The sequence below is a fragment of the Doryrhamphus excisus genome, chromosome 5 (assembly GCF_030265055.1).
Source record: "Doryrhamphus excisus isolate RoL2022-K1 chromosome 5, RoL_Dexc_1.0, whole genome shotgun sequence".
In the NCBI taxonomy this organism is placed as follows: Eukaryota; Metazoa; Chordata; class Actinopteri; order Syngnathiformes; family Syngnathidae; genus Doryrhamphus; species Doryrhamphus excisus.
The window spans coordinates 21435970-21456854 of record NC_080470.1 but is presented as its reverse complement, the minus strand read 5'-3'; the positions used below and the strand labels follow the sequence as shown (position 1 = coordinate 21456854).

The 20885-nt window shown below is 42.2% G+C and overlaps 2 protein-coding genes across 4 annotated transcripts in view; one reads left to right on the top strand and one right to left on the bottom strand.

The window, feature by feature from the left end:
- ccl44 (chemokine (C-C motif) ligand 44) overlaps nucleotides 1–3629 on the top strand; it is an 11012-nt gene extending 7383 nt beyond the window's left edge. Inside the window, exons 4-5 of the mRNA XM_058073604.1 lie at nucleotides 2177–2255; nucleotides 2323–3629. Of these exons, the coding sequence (XP_057929587.1) occupies nucleotides 2177–2215 (39 nt within the window). The 3' untranslated portion in view covers nucleotides 2216–2255; nucleotides 2323–3629. The remainder of the gene's footprint in view (nucleotides 1–2176; nucleotides 2256–2322) is intronic.
- slc1a6 (solute carrier family 1 member 6) lies at nucleotides 3315–20885 on the bottom strand. 3 transcript variants are annotated; one of them, XM_058073600.1, is made up of 11 exons: nucleotides 20593–20885; nucleotides 12922–13188; nucleotides 12719–12856; nucleotides 12297–12504; nucleotides 12192–12234; nucleotides 10200–10298; nucleotides 9949–10133; nucleotides 8172–8405; nucleotides 6548–6742; nucleotides 5665–5799; nucleotides 3315–5570 (listed from the first exon to the last, which is right to left on the bottom strand). In XM_058073600.1, the coding sequence occupies exons 1-11, from the start codon at nucleotides 20711–20713 to the stop codon at nucleotides 5372–5374; spliced, it is 1824 nt and encodes a 607-aa protein (XP_057929583.1). In that variant the 5' UTR covers nucleotides 20714–20885; the 3' UTR covers nucleotides 3315–5371. The 3 variants fall into 3 exon arrangements, with proteins under 3 accessions (XP_057929583.1, XP_057929584.1, XP_057929585.1); XM_058073601.1 differs by having other exon boundaries at nucleotides 9949–10130; XM_058073602.1 differs by lacking the exon at nucleotides 20593–20885 and adding an exon at nucleotides 15171–15226 and having other exon boundaries at nucleotides 12719–13188.

Below are 20885 nucleotides of genomic sequence, written 5' to 3'. Positions count from 1 at the left end.
TCTCAAACATCTTCACTTTGCATATAGATGAGTTAAATATGAATACCAAATGAAGAAGAGGAAGTGAATCAAATGTATTTCACAACTACAACTCCCATGACCACCAAGTACCCAGACAGGTAGACTGTATCTTATAACATCTTTATTGTGTCTTTCACATTAAAAGTGATAACATACGTCTATATGAAGCCTGCCATGCTTTAATACAATATTTTATTTCCTCCTATCCATTCAATTGATTGATTACATTCAAAACCATATTTGGGGCGTCACGGCGGTCTAGTGGTTAGCGCGCAGACCTCACAGCTAGGAGACCAGGGTTCAATTCCACCCTCGGCCATCTCTGTGTGGAGTTTGCATGTTCTCCCCGTGCATGCGTGGGTTTTCTCCGGGTACTGCGGTTTCCTCCCACATTCCAAAAACATGTTAGCTTCATTGGCCACTCCAAATTGTCTATAGGTATGAATGTGAGTGTGAATGGTTGTTTGTCTATATGTGCCCTGTGATTGGCTGGCGACCAGTCCAGGGTGTACCCCGCCTCTAAGACGAAGACAGCTTGGATAGGCTCCAGCATGCAGAAGAGGAAGGTAGACATACTGTGTGTCCAGGAGACCAGGTGGAAAGGTAGCAAGGCTAGAAGTTTAGGAGCAGGGTTCAACTTGTTCTATCATGGTGTAGATGGGAAGAGAAATGGAGTAGGAGTTATCCTAAAGGAGGAGTTGGTTAAAAATGTCCTGGAGGTAAAAAGAATGTCAGATAGGGTGATGAGTCTGAAGCTAGAAATTGAAGGTGTGTTGTTCTGTCGACACATGTGTTCTAAGTGACTTTATGGAATAAGACAAAAATACATTTCAAGGAAAATGGCGGTCATGCTCCCCCTGATGCATAAGTGACTGACATCACACAAGCCTGCATACAAGCCCACGTACGTTGCCAGTCAAGTTTCCCAATTATCTTTAGATACAAACACAAACTGAAGAAAACTTAATAAAGTGGAAGCAGAGTGACCAACGCAACACCTGAGCTGCTTCCGTCGAGCGAGAGGGGGTCGTTGTGTGTGACTGGCCAATCACAGAATGTGAAGAGTAAATTCATAATGAGCATTTGCTTTAAACATGAATACAAATAATAATGAAATGTACTTGTTTCATACTCACAATTTTCAAAAATGCATTATCCGTAATGTATACTTGTTTATAAGAAGTATCCGGCTCATCCCTACTCTCTACAACTCTGACAAACGCTGTTGTCCTAAAATGGTGCATGTGCCAGCACTGTGAGATTTTGTCTTGTGTGCTTGATCCAAGATGGCGGCGTAAACAAACCGGATGGTATTTTGGATGGTAACTGAAAAAGGCGCTAACCAGGGCGGATGTTAACTGAGGTACCACTGAACTAACATGTCTCCCAATAGCGGCGTGGTCTACTTGTTTGTTTTCTAAACAATTTCTTTTTATCCGAATGTCTGACAGTCTGCTAAAAAGAAACTGTATGCAGTGGCGTCATTAGGCCTATTTGAATTTTTTTGTTTTATTTTTACAAACAAATCTCTGAAAAAAAATTCATATAATAGAACCCCCCTAAAATGTTCTTAAGCCCACTAAAAAAATTCCTATTTTTTAAAGATTTTTCATTTTTATTTATTTAACAAAAAAAAATCTTTGACAAATTTCATTGCAGGCTAATTAGCAAGCCAATCAGCAGGCTAATACTAATACATGTAGTAATAGTAGCATGCACGGGTAGAACATGCAAACTCCGCACAGAGATAGCCGAGGGTGGAATTGAACCCTGGTCCTCCTAGCTGTGAGGTCTGCGCGCTAACCACTCGACCGCCGTACTGCCCGCCTGTTAGTCAAAAAGTCCATAATCCAACTTTGTGTTTCAAATGTCCGGGATGATGGTATTTTGCGGGGGGGGAGCTAGAGCCTATCCCGGCGGGGGTGCACCCTGGACTGGTGGCCAGCCAATCACAGGGCAATTAACCAATTAACCTAGCATGTTTTTGGAATGTGGGAGGAAACCAGAGTCAACGGACAAAACCCACGCTTGCACGGGGAGAACATGCAAACTCCACACGGAGGTGGCCGAGGGTGGAATTGAACTCGGGTCTCCTAGCTATGTGGGGGGCGGAGACGGTTGCATAATGGAGACCTTTCAATGTTCCCTTTCGTAGGACAGAAAAGACAACTGGGCCATGGTCAATGAGGAGTGATGCCAACGTGTCCAATATGGAGAAGAATAAATAGTCCTCGGTATGTTGCTCTTTTACATGCTGTGTACATATTTGTGTCATATTGTAAATATGTTTCTTCCCAACAGGCCAAGTGTCAACTGTCAAACAGCAGAGTTAGCTGACTTGTCCAGTTGTCCCGTGTCTTTTATCTTGTCTCCAGTGGACCAGACCTGGGCAGCAATATCTATTTCAATGGCTTTCCATATTCAAATAGCACGAGTGCGGCCTTGAAGGATTCCCAGAATGAGTGAGGAAGATTTTCTTTTTTTTTTCATGTAAGATAAGTCGTGGCTCTTAACTGTTATTAGCCAGAGTCTGCCTCAAAGCGTCTCCCCTCCTTTTCTCCATCCATCTATCCATGTGGCTAATCTGTGGAAATGTGATTTTTGAAGTATAAATGAGCAGTGACTTGGATATCGTCTACTTATGTGCTTATTTGTGCTGCTTCGTAAACGTGACTCATGGGGGCTCCAAGTTGTTCAGGTTTTGTGGAGGGGGTGCAGAATTTAGGGGACCTTTTTTTTGTGTATGAATTCAATTGACTTGCACCTTGTTTTTTGTACAATTCAGGTTTCATGGTTCAGACTTTGACCTAATGTTTGTGACTGTTACACCACAGAGTGAAAAAAAAAAGCAATGTTCTGTATTGACTGTTCATAGCGGTAGTCGGCCATGAATCTATGCCAAAGTACTCATCTTGACCCATTTCATTCATTTCATTCCAAAGCTGTGACAAGGCTCTTCAACCTTCTGATGGCGCCATTGTGTATGAAGCCTTGCCTTATAGAAGAACACATTCTATGTCAAGTCAACACTTTTATAAAAGAACCTGAAATAATACTTGTCTTGTCTTGTCATTTCACACATAAACAGATAATCAGTTAGGTAGATGGACGGGCAGTGATAGTAATCTGCCACGCTTTGGTGCAATGGATGATGCAGGTTATCCATGATGGAAAGGAGCTCTGCCACAGAACAAAGGACACTGTCCATCTCACTGCCAATGATAGCAACCGCAACTGTTAGTTACTAACTAAAAGTTGCTAACTAACTAACTAAACAGGAAGTTAAACAGGAAGTAATGAAAGAAAGACAACTCAGCATCAACTGAAGGGATCCAACAATAGCCACGTATACATGAGGAGTTTTTCCTCTTTCTGAATGGAATCTTTCCGAATGACTTTTCCCGAAAACAATGGTATACATGGAAAAGAATATTCCAATCTCTTGTCTACATGCGCCGATATAATCAAACAGAAAAGTCAATGGGGCATGACCAGTAAAACGTAAACATCAACATCACGTGATACCGACTTCTCAGAGTTTTTCTTTCACTTGTTGGAATAACTCCAAATAATTGCAAGTTTTTCGTTCGTCCAATCTTGAAATTTAGTTCGGATCAAAAACAAACTTTCTACAGCACCTGGGATTTAAACAATTTAAACAGGAAAAGATCAAATTCAATCTTGCTAATATTTTATAATTTATAATTAACTCGGGACATGTTTTAGGGTTAGATATATATACCGTTTTTGACTCATTAATTCTGAGTAACTACTCTAAATGTATGTGCCTTAGTCATTAGTTCCTCATTAGTTCCCCAGTAACTACTGTATGTAAATGTATGTGCCTTAGTCATTAGTTCTTCATTAGTTCCCAAGTAACTACTCTAAATGTGTGTCTTCATCATTAGTTCTTCATTAATTCCTGAGTAACTACTCTAAATGTATGTGCCATAGTCATTCATTCGTCATTAGTTCCCAAGTAACTACTCAAAATGTATGTGCCTTAGTCATTAGTTCTTCATTAGTTCCCGAGTAACTACTCTAAATGTATGCCTTAGTCATTAGTTCTTCATTAATTCTGAGTAACTACTATAAATGTATGTGCCTTAGTCATTAGTTCTTCATTCATTCTAGAGAAACTACTCTAAATGTATGTGCCTTAATCATTAGTTTTCATTAATTCCTGAATAACTACTCAAAATGTATGTGCCTTAGTCATTAGTTCCTCATTAGTTCCCCAGTAATTACTGTAAATGTATGTGCCTTAGTCATTAGTTCTTCATTAGTTCCCAAGTAACTACTCTAAATGTATGTGCCTTCATCATTACTTCTTCATTAATTCCTGAGTAACTACTCTAAATGTATGTGCCTTAGTCATTAGTTTTTCATTGATTCCCGAGTAACTACTCTAAATGTACGTGACTTAGTTATTAGTTCTTCATTAGTTCCCCAGTAACTACTCCAAATGTATGTGCCTTAGTCATTAGTTCCTCATAGTTCTTGAGTAACTACTCTAAATGTATGTGCCTTAATCATTAGTTTTCATTAATTCCTGAATAACTACTCAAAATGTATGTGCCTTAGTCATTAGTTCCTCATTAGTTCCCCAGTAACTACTGTAAATGTATGTGCCTTAGTCATTAGTTCTTCATTAGTTCCCAAGTAACTACTCTAAATGTATGTGCCTTAGTCATTAGTTCCTCATTAGTTCTTGAGTAACTACTCTAAATGTATGTGCCTTAATCATTAGTTTTCATTAATTCCTGAATAACTACTCAAAATGTATGTGCCTTTGTCATTAGTTCCTCATTAGTTCCCCAGTAACTACTGTAAATGTATGTGCCTTAGTCATTAGTTCTTCATTAGTTCCCAAGTAACTACTCTAAATGTATGTGCCTTCATCATTACTTCTTCATTAATTCCTGAGTAACTACTCTAAATGTATGTGCCTTAGTCATTAGTTATTCATTGATTCCTGAGTAACTACTTTAAATGTATGTGCCTTAGTCATCAGTTCCTCATTAGACGGTAAGTAACTACTGCATTTTGGTGTACCTTATTGTAAGAGACCAAAAGAGTCTGTTGAGTTGTGAGACCAAAAAGAGACATTTAGCAGAAAAAAAATCTGCACTATATTGAGAACTATATTAGCCAATTAATACTGTATGGAAAGTCGTAGACTGTTTGGGGATTTTTTTTAATTTGCATAACATTAGGACTTTTTTGCTGTAATTTAAGAAGTGTGTCTCAAGTCCTCTATAAGTCATTTCCTTTAGTGTGGACCTTGGTTTGACTGCTGCCTCTCCTGTCTTTGGTCTGTGGGATGTAAAGATGTGGGATCTTTCCGTGGTTACATGGTGCTCTCGCTGTTGTGGCTGTGCACCATGTCCTTCTCCTGGCAGATGAGCCGGTAGGGCTTCTCCTTCTCTTCCATGACACAGTTGTGCACCTCGTCGTCCTGACTCTGCAACTCTGCACGAGAGAGGTGCTCCAAGATGCCTGCCCCGAGTGAGTCGCCCAATACATTGGTGGTGGTCCGCAAGCGATCCCTGGGGTGACCACACACACACACACCGTCACACAATGGCTATTGTGTAGCAGCGTTGACCAACCCCATCACCCTGACACTGAGCCCAAACTCACAGGAACCAATCCACTGCGATGATGAGTGTTATGTCCTCTGTGGGCAGTCCCACCGATGTCAACACTATCACCATGGTAACCAGGCCAGCCTGAGGGATGCCTGCTGCTCCGATGCTGGCGGCGGTTGCCGTGATACTGCGTGGGCGGTGGGAGGTAGGATGTAGGAGGAGAGCTTTGTTAAAAAGGGGATGATGTGGTCACATAACATTTGATGATAAATCAACTTTTTAACGTCAGTCTAACACTAATATGTGTTAAAATTTTTATCTGATAGGAATCCATCATCTTGTTGGCCCTATCTTTGAGAGAAAAAGGTTGTGTCTTTACATGACATCATAAAGGAAAAACCTCCTTCCTCATAGACATGATCCCGCCATGTTTCAGACAAACATTTCCTCAAGTATCCAAAGTTTGGAGATATTTGGATTTGAGAATCCATTTTAGAGCATGAAGAGCTAGTATCGTAAATATTGATATTTCAGTATCAATCTGCACATCACTACTGTCAAAGGCAAAAAAAATAAACAGTCTTGGCTTTACATTTTAAAATATTAATATAAAGCAGTGCCAAATATCCATCATGGGAAATCTGTTTCATCGTTTTCTTTATAAATTATAAGAATAACATCCCATAGAAAGGGGAAGTTTATAAAAATGTACAGACACTTGATGTTCTTTTAAGAAATGACTTTTTCAAAGAGTTTTTTTGTCACACTCCCCCATCTTGCTTTTGCATATTGTAGCTCATATTGTACCTCATTATGATCAAAATGTGCAAAAGATACATTCTCTTCAGATTTTCATCAGGTCTGTATGATATGGGGTCGTTAGTTCACATCAAAGTATATATATATATATATCATAATATATCTTATTATGTTACCTGATGGTGAGAATCTGGCCAAAGTTTAGATCCATATCATTGACTTGAGCAATAAAGATGGCCGCCACAGCTTCGTAGAGGGCGGTGCCATCCATGTTGATGGTGGCACCCACAGGAAGAACAAAGCGCGTGACACGTTTGTCTACGTGGTTGTTCTCCTCCAGGCAGCGGAAGGTGATGGGTAGGGTAGCCGAGCTGAGGACAAAGGAAACCTTGAAATGACTTCTTATCGCAGTTGGTGTAGTATTAGTCATAGTATTAGTATTATTCATATTTGCAAATTAATATTTTGTTCATCAAAAGTGCAAGGAGGGCTAATGCAGCTTGCATAGTCACAATTCCACATTAACAGTCCAACAAAAGCCGATACATAATGGCCATGGTCATGGTCATGGTTCCGATTGGTTCCGATTGTTTCCAATTGGTTCCGATTGGTTCCGATTGGTCAACACACTGAGACGTTTCAGACATTTCCTCAAGTATCCAAAGTTTGGAGATATTTGAATTTGAGAATCCATATTTGGCCATGGTCATGGTAATGTACTGGGAAGGCTAAATGTCCTAAATGAGCTGAGAATTTGGACGTTGGAAGGGTCTGAATAGGTTGAAACATGTGGAAGTAGGGGCTGCATGGCGCTTGTGTGGTTAACGCGCAGACCTCACAGCTAGGAGACCTGGGTTCAATTCCACCCTCGGCATGTTCTCCTTGTGCATGCGTGGGTTTTCTGCGGTTTCCTCCCACATTCCAAAAACATGCTAGGTTAATTGGCGACACCAAATTGTCCATATTTCTCTCCAATATCCACAGCTAGGAGACCCGAGTTCAATCCCACCCTCGGCCATCTCTGTGTGGATGTTCTCTCCGGGTACTCTGGTTTCCTCCCACATTCCAAAAACATGCTAGGTTAATTGGCGACTCCAAATTGTCCATAGGTATGAATGTGAGTGTGAATGGTTGTTTGTCTGTATGTGCCCTGTGATTGGCAGGCCACCAGTCCAGGGTGCACCCCGCCTCTCGCCCGAAGACAGCTGGGATAGGCTCCAGCACCCCCCGCAACCCTTGTGAGGATAAGCGATAGAACATGAATGAATTCATTAATCCATACAATCCTCAGTAACACTCATTACACATTGCTGTGCCGTGAACAAATATTATGATTTTTCATACTGGACTGCACAGTAGTCAAGTGGTTAGCACGCGGGTTCAATTCAACCCACTTGGGGGGTTTCCGCCCCATTTCCAAAAACATGTTAGCTTCATTGGCGACTCCAAATTATCCATAGGTATAAATGTGAGTGTGAATGGTTGTTTGTCTATATGTGCCCTGTGATTGGCTGGCCACCAGTCCAGGGTGTACCCCGCCTTTCGTCTGAAGACAGCTGGGATAAGCGTGAAGATAAGCGGTATAGAAAACGGATGGATGGATGGATTTTTCATACTGGGCTATAAGCTACGTTATTATCCATGCTGTCACACTAGCCTGACAACCAGGCTAAACGCTATACTGTGACTCCCATTCCATCTGTCAATTGATCATCTCCCATGATAATTGATAAGCAGGGATCTACAATATTGGATCTTAAAAGATGGCGAGTATACCGTCTTAACATCTGAGACAGTCACCTGGAGGAGGTTCCCAGAGCCGTGATGAGAGCCTGCAGCAAACCGCCAATGAAGCCGTAAGGATTCTTCCTTGTCGCCAGGAAGTAGAGCAGCGGCAGGATGAAGAGACCATGAATGAGGAGGCCCACAATCACCGACACGGTGTACATCCCCAGCTGGCCACCCATCACTGCCAGATCCTTCATCTCCACTATCTTTCCGGCAATCAGGAAGAGGATCCCCACTGGGGCGTACCTGTAGCACATACACAGCACATACATGCAGATTACTGTACATATCACATCACGTGGACCCGCAGGGATTTACAGCAGTGAGAACCGAGAGGGACACAAAGGCATGTGGAAAAAGTGGAGGTGGGGGACTTATCATCTACAGCGGCAGACGCAGCTGCTGCATGTGAGAGGATTCACAGCGTTATGGCACGGCGGCAAACACAACATCCTGAGGCCTTCATGATCATTTCTGGAGGCTCTAATACCAGGTGGTTGACTGCCCCACCAGGAAGAACAGGACGACTTACTTACTGTATACCGACATCAAAGAAGCATACAGAGTTACTTCCCTGCCGTCCCTGGGAATGTCAGACAACAACCTGATGTACATTCAAGCCCCAGTGCACCCCCCTGGTCCAAAGACAGACTGCCTCCACCCGCTCCAGAGAAGAAATAGACTCCTGAAGCAGAGGAGGCCCTTAGGTACTTCTACAGCACCACAGACCGGGACGTACTGCTGGGTGGACATGATAAGGACATTGATGGGATGACTCACTTGTCTGACAGACTACCTCAACATCTCTGTAGATGCGGTTGCCCCCACCAGGACTATGGAAAGCATGGATCACACAGGGAGTCAAGGAAGTCCTCAACAGGAAGAGAGAAGGACTTCGGGTCAAAGGACAAGAAGGAGATGAAAGCAGCAGAGAGGTAAAATACTGCCTGAAAGAGGCAAAAGACACCTACACCAAGGTGGAGCAGAAGCTGAGGGAGAACATCTGGGATGGTGTTAAAACCATTACAGGCCACAAAGACAGGAGCGAACAACCTGAACAGGTTCTTCAATAGGTTCAGCCAGTCCACCTCAAATCAGACCCCTGTTCCCCACTGGTGAGCCTGGTGAGGTACTTTGTTGTTTGGTGCCACAACAACAGTCTGCAGCTGAACACCTCCAAAACTAAAGAACTGGTCATCGACTTTGGGAGGAACAGACCCAGTCCTAGACCAGTTCTGCTGGTAGCAGAGGAAGTGGAGGTTGTTCAGAACCACAACAAGCTGGACTGGTCATGCAACACGGGGAAAATGTATAAGAAAGCCCAGAGCGGGATGTACTTCCCGAGGAGAATGAGAGCTTTCAACATCTGCAGGAAGCTCCTGTGTGTGTTCTACCAGTCTGTGGTAGAAGTGGTAGAAGCAGTCTTTCTTATGCTGTGGTGTGCTGGGGAGGAAGCACAACAAAAGCAGACCTCTCTAGGCTGGAGAACCTGATCAAGCGGGCCAGCTCAGTGGTCGGGATGAAGCTGGACTCTCTGGCAACAGTGGCAGAGAAGAGGACTCTGAAGAAACTGCTGGTCATTCTGGAGCCACCCTCTGCACACTGTCACCACCAGAAGCCTGTTCACCGAGAGGCTGCTCCTCCCCAAGTGTAGCACCAACGGACTGAAGAACTCCTTTGACCCCAGTGCCAAAACCCTGAACCCAACTGTGAGATGTGTTGCCACAATCATGGCCGGGTACTGTACACAGACGACTCTGAAAGTTATCCTCGTGGGGTGTTCACCAACCAGATGATGATGGCCACCAGCCTCATGATGGCTTCATTGAGGCAGTCAAAGAAGTCCCTGAGAGCCTGACCCTGTTTCTTCATGTTGCCGATGACCAGACCGAAGGACAGGGAGAAGAAGACCAGACCCAGAGCGTTGACGCCGCTAGAGGAGCCTGTCACGGGCACTATCTCCTCCACCGTCTCCTGGGGAGAGAGGAGGATCATCCTTATGTAACACAAAGATCAGGTGAAAAAGTCACGGGGCCTCACCTGGAAGGTGTGAAGTAGCGCAGTGGCGTTTGTTGCACTGAGGTTCCTGCTCACCGTCACGTTCCTTGTGTGAACAATCTTTGTGTACAGGGTTTTGTACTGAAACACAGAATGCAAGCAGTCATCACATCATCAAGTCAGCATCTGATTTCACTGTCAACATCACCACCACAGCATGCTAACATGCTATATACACACACGCAAAAATAACACAAAACTACTGCATGAAAGAAATGATGACACACAAAAACGCAGGTTAGCCAAACTAACTGGAAGTCCGGGGTCACCAGACCTGAGGCCTTTGAAGACTTGATAATTAATACTTGACGGTATTATAGAGCAATCCTTTGTTTTACTGTTTACTTTGTAGCCTTGCTAACTTTCTGGTGGACTTTGTAGCCTTCCTTTCCTGGTAGCCTTGCTAACTTTTTGGTAGCTATGCTAACATCCTGGTAGCCTGGCTAAGTTCTTCATAGTTATGTTAAGATCATGTTAGCGTTGCTAACTTCTTGGTAGTCCTGCAAAAATCCCGGTAGCCTTGCTAACTTTTTGGTAGCTATGCAAACATCCTGGTAGCCTGGCTAAGTTCTTGATAGTCATGTTAAGATCCTGTTAGCTTTGCTAACTTCTTGGTAGTCCTGCTAAAATCCAAGTAGCCTTGCTAACTTCTTGGTTGTCCTGCTGACCTTGCGGTAGCCTTGCTAACTTCTTGGTTGTCCTACTAACATCCTGGTAGCTTTGCTAACTTATTGGTAGTCCTGCTAACATCCTGGTAGCTTTGCGAACTTATTGGTCGCCCTACTAACATCCTGGTAGCCTTGGTAAATTCTTGGTAGTCCGACCAATATGCTGGTAGCTTTGCTAACTTCTTGGTAGTCCGACTATCATGCTGGTAGCCTTGCTAACATCCTGGTAGCCTGGCTAAGTTCTTGATAGTTATGTTAAGATCATGTTAGCGTTGCTAACTTCTTGGTAGTCCTGCAAAAATCCTGGTAGCCTTGCTAACTTCTCGATTGTCCTACTAACCTCCTAGTAGCTTTGCAAACCTCTTGGTAGTCCTACTAACATCCTGGTAGGTTTGCTAACTTATTGGTCGTCCTACTAACATCCTGGTAGCCTTGGCAAATTCTTGGTAGTCCTACTAACATCCTGGTAGCCTTGCTAAGTTCTTGGTAGTCCGACTAACATGCTGCTAGCCTTGCTAACCTCTTGGTAGTCCGACTAACATGCTGGTAGCTTTGCTAACTTCTTGGTAGTCCGACTAACATGCTAGTAGCCTTGCTAACTTTTTGGTAGTCCGACTAACATTCTAGTAGCCTTGCTAACTTCTTAGTTGTCCTACTAACATCCCGATGGCCTGGCTAACTTCTTTGTAGTCCTGCTAACCTCACGGTAGCCTTGCTAACTTCTTGGTAGTCCTACTAACCTCCTGGTAGCCTTGCTATCTTTTTGGGAGTCCTACCACCATCCTGGTGGCCTTGGTAATTTCTTGGTAGTCCTACTAACTTCTTGGTTGTCCTAATAACATCCTGGTAGCTCGGCTAACTTCTTTGTAGTCCTGCTAACCTCACAGTAGCCTTGCTAACTTCTTTGTTGACCTATTAACATCCGGGTAGCCTTGTTAACTTCTTGGTAGTCCTACTAACCTCCTGGTAGCCTTGCTAACTTCTTGGTAGTCCTACTAACCTCCTGGTAGCTTTGCTAACTTTTTGGGAGTCCTACCAACATCCTGGTGGCTTTGCTAACTTATTGGTAGTCCGACTAACATGCTGGTTGCCTTGCTAACTTCTTGGTAGTCCTGCTAACCTCGCAGTAGCTTTGCTAACTTTTTGGTAACTTGCTGGTAGCCTGGCAAAGTTCCTGCTGTCAAAAGTAAACATTTTCTGGACGTGTCAATGACTCCATGTTTGCTGTTTGTTGTAGTCTGGGAAGCAACCTCCCATGGAAAGCAGGGCTCTCCTGTATAATGTCAAGGACATGATATTGTCTCACCTGTTTGAAACAAGCTTCAACAAGATTGGGTGGAAACATGTTCCTGTGAAGAAAAGAAGAAATGTATTTCTTTTACACCACCATACGGACGTACTATGTGATTACCTGATGAGATCCAGGAAAGCATCCAAAGCCTGGATGGCTTCTATGTTTCCACTCTTGACCATGGGACTTTCCCTGCTGCCTTTCCCGGGTTTGATGATGATCACCACCACGATACCGATGAAGACAGCAATCAAGGTGGTCACCATGTAGTAGACGACAGCACGCACGCCCATCTTACCCGAGGCTTTGCTGTCCAAGGAGGACATTCCTGCGACATCATACCAAGCTAGTTAGGTCAGGAGTTGAGTTTGACAGTATGAATGATCCAAGTTATTCCAGATAGCTGGGATGTTTTATATATCACATCTTTCATCTTATAAACATCACATTTATATGCAACTTGCTAATCATTCCATCCTCTGCTGATTGTGGCCTGAGCCTGGTAAGCCAATCCAGGCCTGCTGGGCGTGTTCAAGGTGCACCTGTGACCAGACTGGAGATGATGAGAGGCATCACCAGCATCTGAAGCATCCTCATCAGCAGCTCCCCAGGAAAGGCAAAGTACTTGACCTGTCTCAGGGACAAGTTGTGGGAGCGTAGAGCAAAACCCACAATGATGCCTGAAGAAAGCAGAGTTAGAAATCCTCAAAGGAAAGAGGAAGAACACAAAGATGTGTGCACTGACCCAGAAGCACAGAAGCAACCGTCAGCAAAACAAAGAGGTTTCTTTTCAGGAAACATCTAATGGTGTCCTTGTTGATGGACAGCATCCTCTCCTTCATGCCATCTGCTCTCCTCTCCATGGCGCCATGCACTCTCCTCCTCAGGTCTCCTCGCTCCCTCGCCGGGGGTTTGTCTGCATCCTCGTTGAGGAAAAGGCTAGTGCAGGTGGACGGCGTCTCGTTCATGATCAGCTCCAGAGCCTGGTCCAGGAGGGAGGTCTCGTGGGAAGCTGGCCATGGAGGAAATGATAGACGGAAGAAGAAGACAAGACCAAGTGGACACTTCATTAGGTGCACTTGCATCGCATGACCAACAAGATTTATGGGGGACTGCATAACAACCCACCGTGGGGCCAAAGAAAGTGCATCTAGAAATTGTTGAATTCAAGAAACAACTTGATGATAGGGCGGCACGGTGGTCTAGGGGTTAGCGCGCAGACCTCACAGCTAGGAGACCAGGGTTCAATTCCACCCTCGGGCATCTCTGGATGATGCATGGAGTTTGCATGTTCTCCCCGTGCATGCGTGGGTTTTCTCCGGGTACTCCGGTTTCCTCCCACATTCCAAAAACATGCTAGGTTAATTGGCGACTCCAAATTGTCCATAGGTATGAATGTGAGTGTGAATGGTTGTTTGTCTATATGTGCCCTGTGATTGGCTGGCGACCAGTCTAGGGTGTACCCCGCCTTACGCCCGAAGACAGCTGGGATAGGCTCCAGCACCCCCCGCGACCCTCGTGAGGAAAAGCGGTAGAAAATGAATGAATGAATGAACTTGATGATAAATGCTCAATTGTTCGTTGTAGTCATCATTTGTCATAATTTCATATTGTTTTGTGGATGTGAAATGATGAGTATCCTCTATATATTAATTTATTTTTGGTTCATAATTTGGAACAAATGAACAGGAAAAATAGCTATGACTTTTTGGAATGAATGAATTACAAAAAAGAAATGATGACAAAAATTAGGTACCACTCAACTATAACACGTATGGCAAATGCACATTTTTTTCAAATCAATTCAGAATAAAATACATTGTAATCTATTGAATATAGGATGCTTTTCCACTTATACCCTCTAAATTAGAAAGTGGGGTTCGGCAGTACCCCAGAAATCTTTGGCAAAGCTTGGGAGTGTGACCAATTTCAGCGGAGACGGGCCATGGGTGAAATAAATGAAAATAGAGTATTTTCGAAGAATACCAGCTGGAGTAGGTGCAGATTGTGGAAGATCTAGAAAGCTTTCTGTGCTGGTTATGGTGTGTAGCTGCTCTATAGGAGTCCACAACTTAATACAAAGGGCCATTATGAGCATATCATGGTTTAATTTCATTTGAACATGCATCAGATTACAATTGAGTGCATCCCATAATCAGTTCCCAGTTCCACATGTCCAAAAGGAGTAGGAAGAAGCAAAGCTTATTAAATCCTACCCCTCCATCTGGTACTTTTACAATCAGTAACTGTTACATTTGTTCACTTCCTGCTTTCTTAATATAATTTAAGTTTATTTATTTATTTATTTGTACTTAATTTTATTAATTTTTTATTTTATTTTTTAAAACAAGCATGGAATTAGGGGAAATTTGTTACAGCAATATGTTAGGACAAAAAAAGGCAATAAACACTGAAGAGGAATATTTGTAGTGAAACAGTCAGCATTACTTTTACTGTCAGGTTCCAATCCCTGCCTTGCCGTACCTGCTTTCCCTCCCCAGGCTGTCCCTGTACTCATGGTGATGCACATCAGCAATTCCCTTAAGCATGACATACAATATCTGTTATGTGTACAGGATAAGAAAATAGTATTGTAAATAATATATCATCAGCTACAGTCAATATTCAATACATGTACAGTAGTAATGTACTTTTCCTTCCTGATGGCACAATTTTTCCCACAGGAATTCATATAAGTACCCTTACAGATATACTCAATAAAAAGCAGCGAGTGAGTCTGTAATGATTTGTGTGCGCTTATGTATTAGATATGTACACAATATTGTACGAGGCAGAACTTTGTCATATATTTGGTTTAAAACATAATCATATGAGAAGGGAGGTTTGACTAATGCATCTTATAGACAAAATTATGACAGCTCTTTCTGCCTTCCTGTCTGTCATGTGACTCTGGAAGACTCCTGTGATGCATCCTGCTTTCAAGCGCGAAGAACAAGCTGCCCGCTATGCTATGAAACAAGTTGATAACCTTACCGTTTTGTGTGGTGTCGAGCAGTACAAAGCAATTGTTGCTGCAGCTTACTCGTGGCGGCTCGTCTGGAGCCTCTTATCTAAGTAGGTTACAAGGCTTCCTCTACAAACACGCTAAACGCAAGTACAAGTTATCGGTTGTCCTTCAACGTGTCATTTTAGGCCGTGAGAAAACATAAAACATTATCTTTTTTTTCTCCTTTTTATTAGCCCTCCCCTATAGGATAAACACACTGTTATGATCTCTGAGATTTCTGTCTTTTATGCTTCATGTCCATTGTGTTCCTGTTGGTCAGCCTACATAGAATATCAAATTAAGATAAGATAAAGACAATAGCTGTAGTACATGTTGCAGCTTCAGGTGTATAAAGGTGGGAGGGTGTGTCAAGCATGTGTATGTTTCTATAGCAGAGGTAGGGAACCTATGGCTCGGGAGCCAGGTAGGGCTCTTTTGATGACTGTATCTGGCTCTCAAGCATTTCTTATCACAATAAAAATATATTTTTGCAAACATTTTAAAGTAAACCATCACAGAAATGACTGTTAAAAATAATATTCAAAATTAACAACTTTCTTATGCATTTTAATCCGTCCATCTATTTTCCACTGCAATACGGCCAACCATATCTATCTTTCTTGAAGATATTTTCCAGGTCAAACACCAAAACTTGATTATTACTGGGTAATGCTGTAGTCTACCTCGGTCATTGAGATGTCAACATGTAAATGTAGACTTTCCTCCTTTAGTCAAATAGTCACCTAGCTAAAGCTGCAGAAGCAAGCCTTCTGGCAAAGATGGCCAAAAGAATGAAATATACTGAGTATGGTGCAAAATTATGCAGCAGCAGAAGTTGTATTAATGGCAGCAAGTATTTGATTTATTGTTGGACACTGCGCTGCTCACGAAAGTGTGCTGGCCACACCCCATTGGCGTGGGGTAGTGTGCCTGGTCTACATAATTGGAGCCCATTATATCTAAAACTGTTGGTCTTACATAAAAATGCACACATTTTATTGCATTCAATGTTTAAAAAAATGTATATGGCTCTCACAGATACACATTTTAAAATATCTGGCCTTCATGGCTCTCGTAGCCAAAAAGGTTCCCGACCCCTGTTCTATAGTGTGTGTTCTTGGTAATAAGGATACCTTGTGGAAAGGTCCCTCCACAACGTCCTTAAATGGGACTATTATGATCCTTTGGGGCCCTTTGTGTAACGCTGGGGGCTTGAGCGCTTTACGGTTCGACCCCAGGATGCAGAGAACAGGATAAAATGCAGGTAAAATTATTTATTCCTTGCAATACTAGCAGCAGCAGGATAAAGCAGATTGACAAAAGATAATGATCCCCCCCGCAGGGAGAAGCACACACCTGAATTAAATACAAACAGCAGAAATTAGAAACAGTTGTGGGTGATTAGGGCAACAAAGGAAGACAAGGCAAAGCAGGAAGTTCCATACAAAATAAGAGTGTCCAAACAGAAACTAAAGCCCAAGAAGGTAACATAAGCAAACTGTCACGCGGGAGCCTACACAGGGCATGACAGTACCCCCCCCTCAAGGACGGGTCCCAGACGTCCCAAAAAAAGTTTCAGAGTCAAAGAGGGATGGGCGGTGGGGGAACCGGAGGTGGGTCGCCGACAGCAGGCCCGGTGGAGCCAGCAAGACCAGCACATTAGTCATAGGTGACTCCATCACCCGTAACATTAAGCTTAAGAACCCAGCCACTGTAATGTGTATTCCTGGGGCCACCCGACATTGAAGCTAACTTTAGGGAGCTGACTGGGGGTGAACAGCCTCACTCAGCCAACTTAACGAGACCATAATCTCAACATAATCAGTTTTTTGCGAGACCTGATTGAAACCAAATGATTTTATATCCGTTAATGAGGCATCTCCAGCTAATTTTCTGAATTCTTAGATTTCACAATCACAGTCAGAGTCCTTCCATATACAAGCGCCGTGTCTGACCATTAGTTCATAACATTTGAAGTCTTAACCCAATGCCACCGCTCCAACCGGAATCAGTGCTCTAGCAGTCGTAATATTAGTTCTTCAACTGTTACTGCACTTGCTGAACGACTGCAAGTGGCGTCATTAGGCTTATTTTAGGGGGACTTCGGCCCCCCCAAAACGATATTTTTTATTGATTTAAATTTTTTTTTTTTGTTTTTTTTGTTCATGTGTGTTGTCCTTATAAGCCAATGACAAATGGCTTTTTAAACATCATTGACTCTTTTAATCTTGCACAGTTTGTGTCTGAACCCACAACCCACAAGAACGCGGACACACATTCGATCTTGTTTCATCTTACGGTTTGCCCGTTTTTAATCTTGAGGTTTGTGACGCAGTCTGAATAATTTCAATATAGAGTAGATAGGTGACTGTTTCTACTGTGTACAATATGCATTAGTTAGCATTTATATTATTTTAGGGGGGGCTTCAACCCTAAAATGTCAGTGTGAGAGGTCTCACTCGCTCACATTTACTATTTGCTGAACGTTTGTGGGCGAGTTTAAGAGCAAATATGCTAATAATAAATAAATAAAACCATGCTTGCTGACTATATTGTTTTAGATAATGGCCCATAGTTCCCAAATTGATATACCTTTATGTAATTTGATGTAATTATCGTTGTAGTTCCACATCAAATCGTTTACCACAAAGCGATTTCACCTACTTAAAATAGATAAAATCCTATTTCTATCTGTGATTAAATGTGATTAATTCTGAGTTAACTGTGGACAGAATGTGATTAATCCCATTCAAATATTTGAATCAATTGACAGTCCTAGTACATACCATTACTGATATATAATGTATAAATACTATATAAAACACACTCAATGGGAATGGTTGTTTGTCTATACCAGGGGTGCTCGCACTTTTTCAGCATGCAAGCTACTTTTAAAATGACCGAGTCAAAATGATCTACCCACTACAAAAATGCAAAACATCTATTTATTTTCAAATGTATTGAGGATTATTTGTACGTACAATGTATGTTGATGTACCTTACATAACTAAATGAGCCAATATTGCAAAACACACATAATTAACTATTAACATTTTTTGTAATTACCTGAGTTTACTTTGATGACTTACACTGAAACCAGCCAGGGATGCATAGTCCGGACAGTAGCTGCTGATAGCCAGCCTCAAGCACACTTCCAAATGTTTATCAGTCATGGATAATATCCGTATCATAATATCCGTATAATATTCCATATCCGTATGGAAGTGATATGTTTTTTGCCTTTTTACTTGGTCCAGTTTTTGCCTTTTTACTTGGTCCAGCTCCTTCACTCATTTTAGTGACCATAAACTTTAGCGAGGGCTTAAAATCTCGCAATTCGCCGACTAGCTTAGCACTTTGCATCGTTGTTTACGCATGAGCGGTGACCTAAAGGTCAAAATTCAGTTGTCATATGATTGGTTGTCCTGTATGTCAATCAAGTAACGGGGATGGATGATAGGCTGACATCGTAAGTTCTGCTGCACTTAGAGACGTTGTTTGATTTGATTGGTCGCCCGAAGGGCAACATTCAGTTGTCATCTGAATGGCTGCCCTGTATATCAATCAAGTGACGGCATTGATGCTAGGATGATATTTTTTTAATGTCACGCCGCGATCGACCAGCGATCGACCAGTACCACCTCCGCGATCGACCGGTAGCTCGCGATCGACTTAATGAGCACCCCTGGTCTATACTATGTGCCCTGTGATTGGCTGGCTGCCAGTCCAGGGTGTACCGAAGACAGCTGGGATAGGCTTCAGCATACTTGCAACCCTTGTGAGGATAAGCGGTAAAAAAAGGATGGGTGGATGGCTGGACACCACAGACTTTCTTACGATAGCATACAAGTACACACTATTATACTATATTACAAGTACATTACTATTATTATTATTATATACTAACATGTATAATATTCATGTATAATAAAATAACCACAAAAAGCCCAAAACTCACCACTCATGGTTTATGTCAAAACAATCCCTTCTATGCTGCGTGACATGTAGCTGTGACTGTAGTGTGTAATGTGTGTGTGTGTGAGAGAGAGGGGGGGGGGCATCCAATGATGCTGCACTGCTCGCCCTCCTGAGCAGAAGGACATGAAAAGGCCTCACACATGGTCTGACCTTATACCCACACACACCTAACGCACTGCAAAAATCACCTGAAATGTCAAAGTCAACACTACCTACAGTCAGGGGCGGAGCTACCATTGCCTGGGGCCGTCTTATAAAAACTGATTAGTGTTTTTTTTTTTATTTAGAGTAAGATAAGATATCTTATTATTATTATTATTATTATTAATAATAATAGACAGTCCATGTTCGCAGCAGCAAAGCAGAGAAGAAAAACTCAAACAGCATCAAAAGTGTCGAGTCAGCGTAATACAAATCAAGACGTTATATACAATATTTACAGCTGTGCAAATGTGGATCTGCAACAGGTGTTTTGCACAGTTATTGTACAGTTTATTGCATGGTAATGGTACCGTTTATTGCAAGGTTATTGTACAGTTTTTTGCATGGTAATGGTACCATTTATTGTGCAGTTATTGTAGTTTATTGCAAGGTAATGGTACCGTTTATTGCACAGTTACTGTACAGTTTATTGCATGTTAATGGTTCCATTTATTGTGCAGTTATTGTAGTTTATTGCATGATAATAGTCCAGTTTATTGCACAGTTATTGTAAGGTTTACTGCATGATAATAGTACTGTTTATTGCACAGTTATTGTACAGTTTATTGCGTGGTAATGATACCATTTATTGCACAGTTATTGTACAGTTTATTGCAAGGTAATGGTACCATTTATTGCACAGTTACTGTACAGTTTATTGCATGTAATGATACAGTTTATTGCACAGTTATTGTACAGTTTATTGCATGGTAATGGTACCATTTATTGTGCAGTTATTGTAGTTTATTGCATGATAGTAGTCCAGTTTATTGCACAGTTATTGTACAGTTTACTGCATGATAATAGTAGTTTATTGCACAGTTATTGTACAGTTTATTGCGTGGTAATGATACCATTTATTGCACAGTTATTGTACAGTTTATTGCATGTAATGATACAGTTGATTGCACAGTGATTGTATAGTTTATTGCATGGTAATAGTACCGTTTATTGCACAGTTATTTTACAGGTTATTTCACGGTTATTGTACAGTATTTTTGGAGCAGTAAATATTATGGCGTCTGACAGCTGCAGAAAGGAAATACGTACATGCGATATTGCTCCTTTACACACTTACGATGTACCATCCTGTAACTAATGTAAAAGTATGCAAAATACTACAGTTTTTGCATGTGCTGAAAAGTGTCTGCCCCTCCCTTCTCATGAAATGGACTATTTCATGTTCGCATGCTTTTTCAAAGCAGGAAAAGTGGCCTAAATAATACTCACATTTTGTAGCAATGATGTGGTGGACCTCAGTGACTAGCTTTGCCTTGGGCCCCCAAATGACTAAAAATACCCCTGCCGACAGTACCTTTAGAGAGTCATTCACATCCATCCATCCATCCATCTGTAGCCCGGCGGTAATATAGGACAATATTACACATGAAGTGTTACTGTCACCATCAGGCTTATAGGCGTTGCAATGCTATCCCAGGATGCAGAGAGCAGGACCAAGAGCAGGTAAAAAAATCTATTCTTTTAATAAAGATCTCGCTGTGCAGCGTCAGGAAACAGCAACT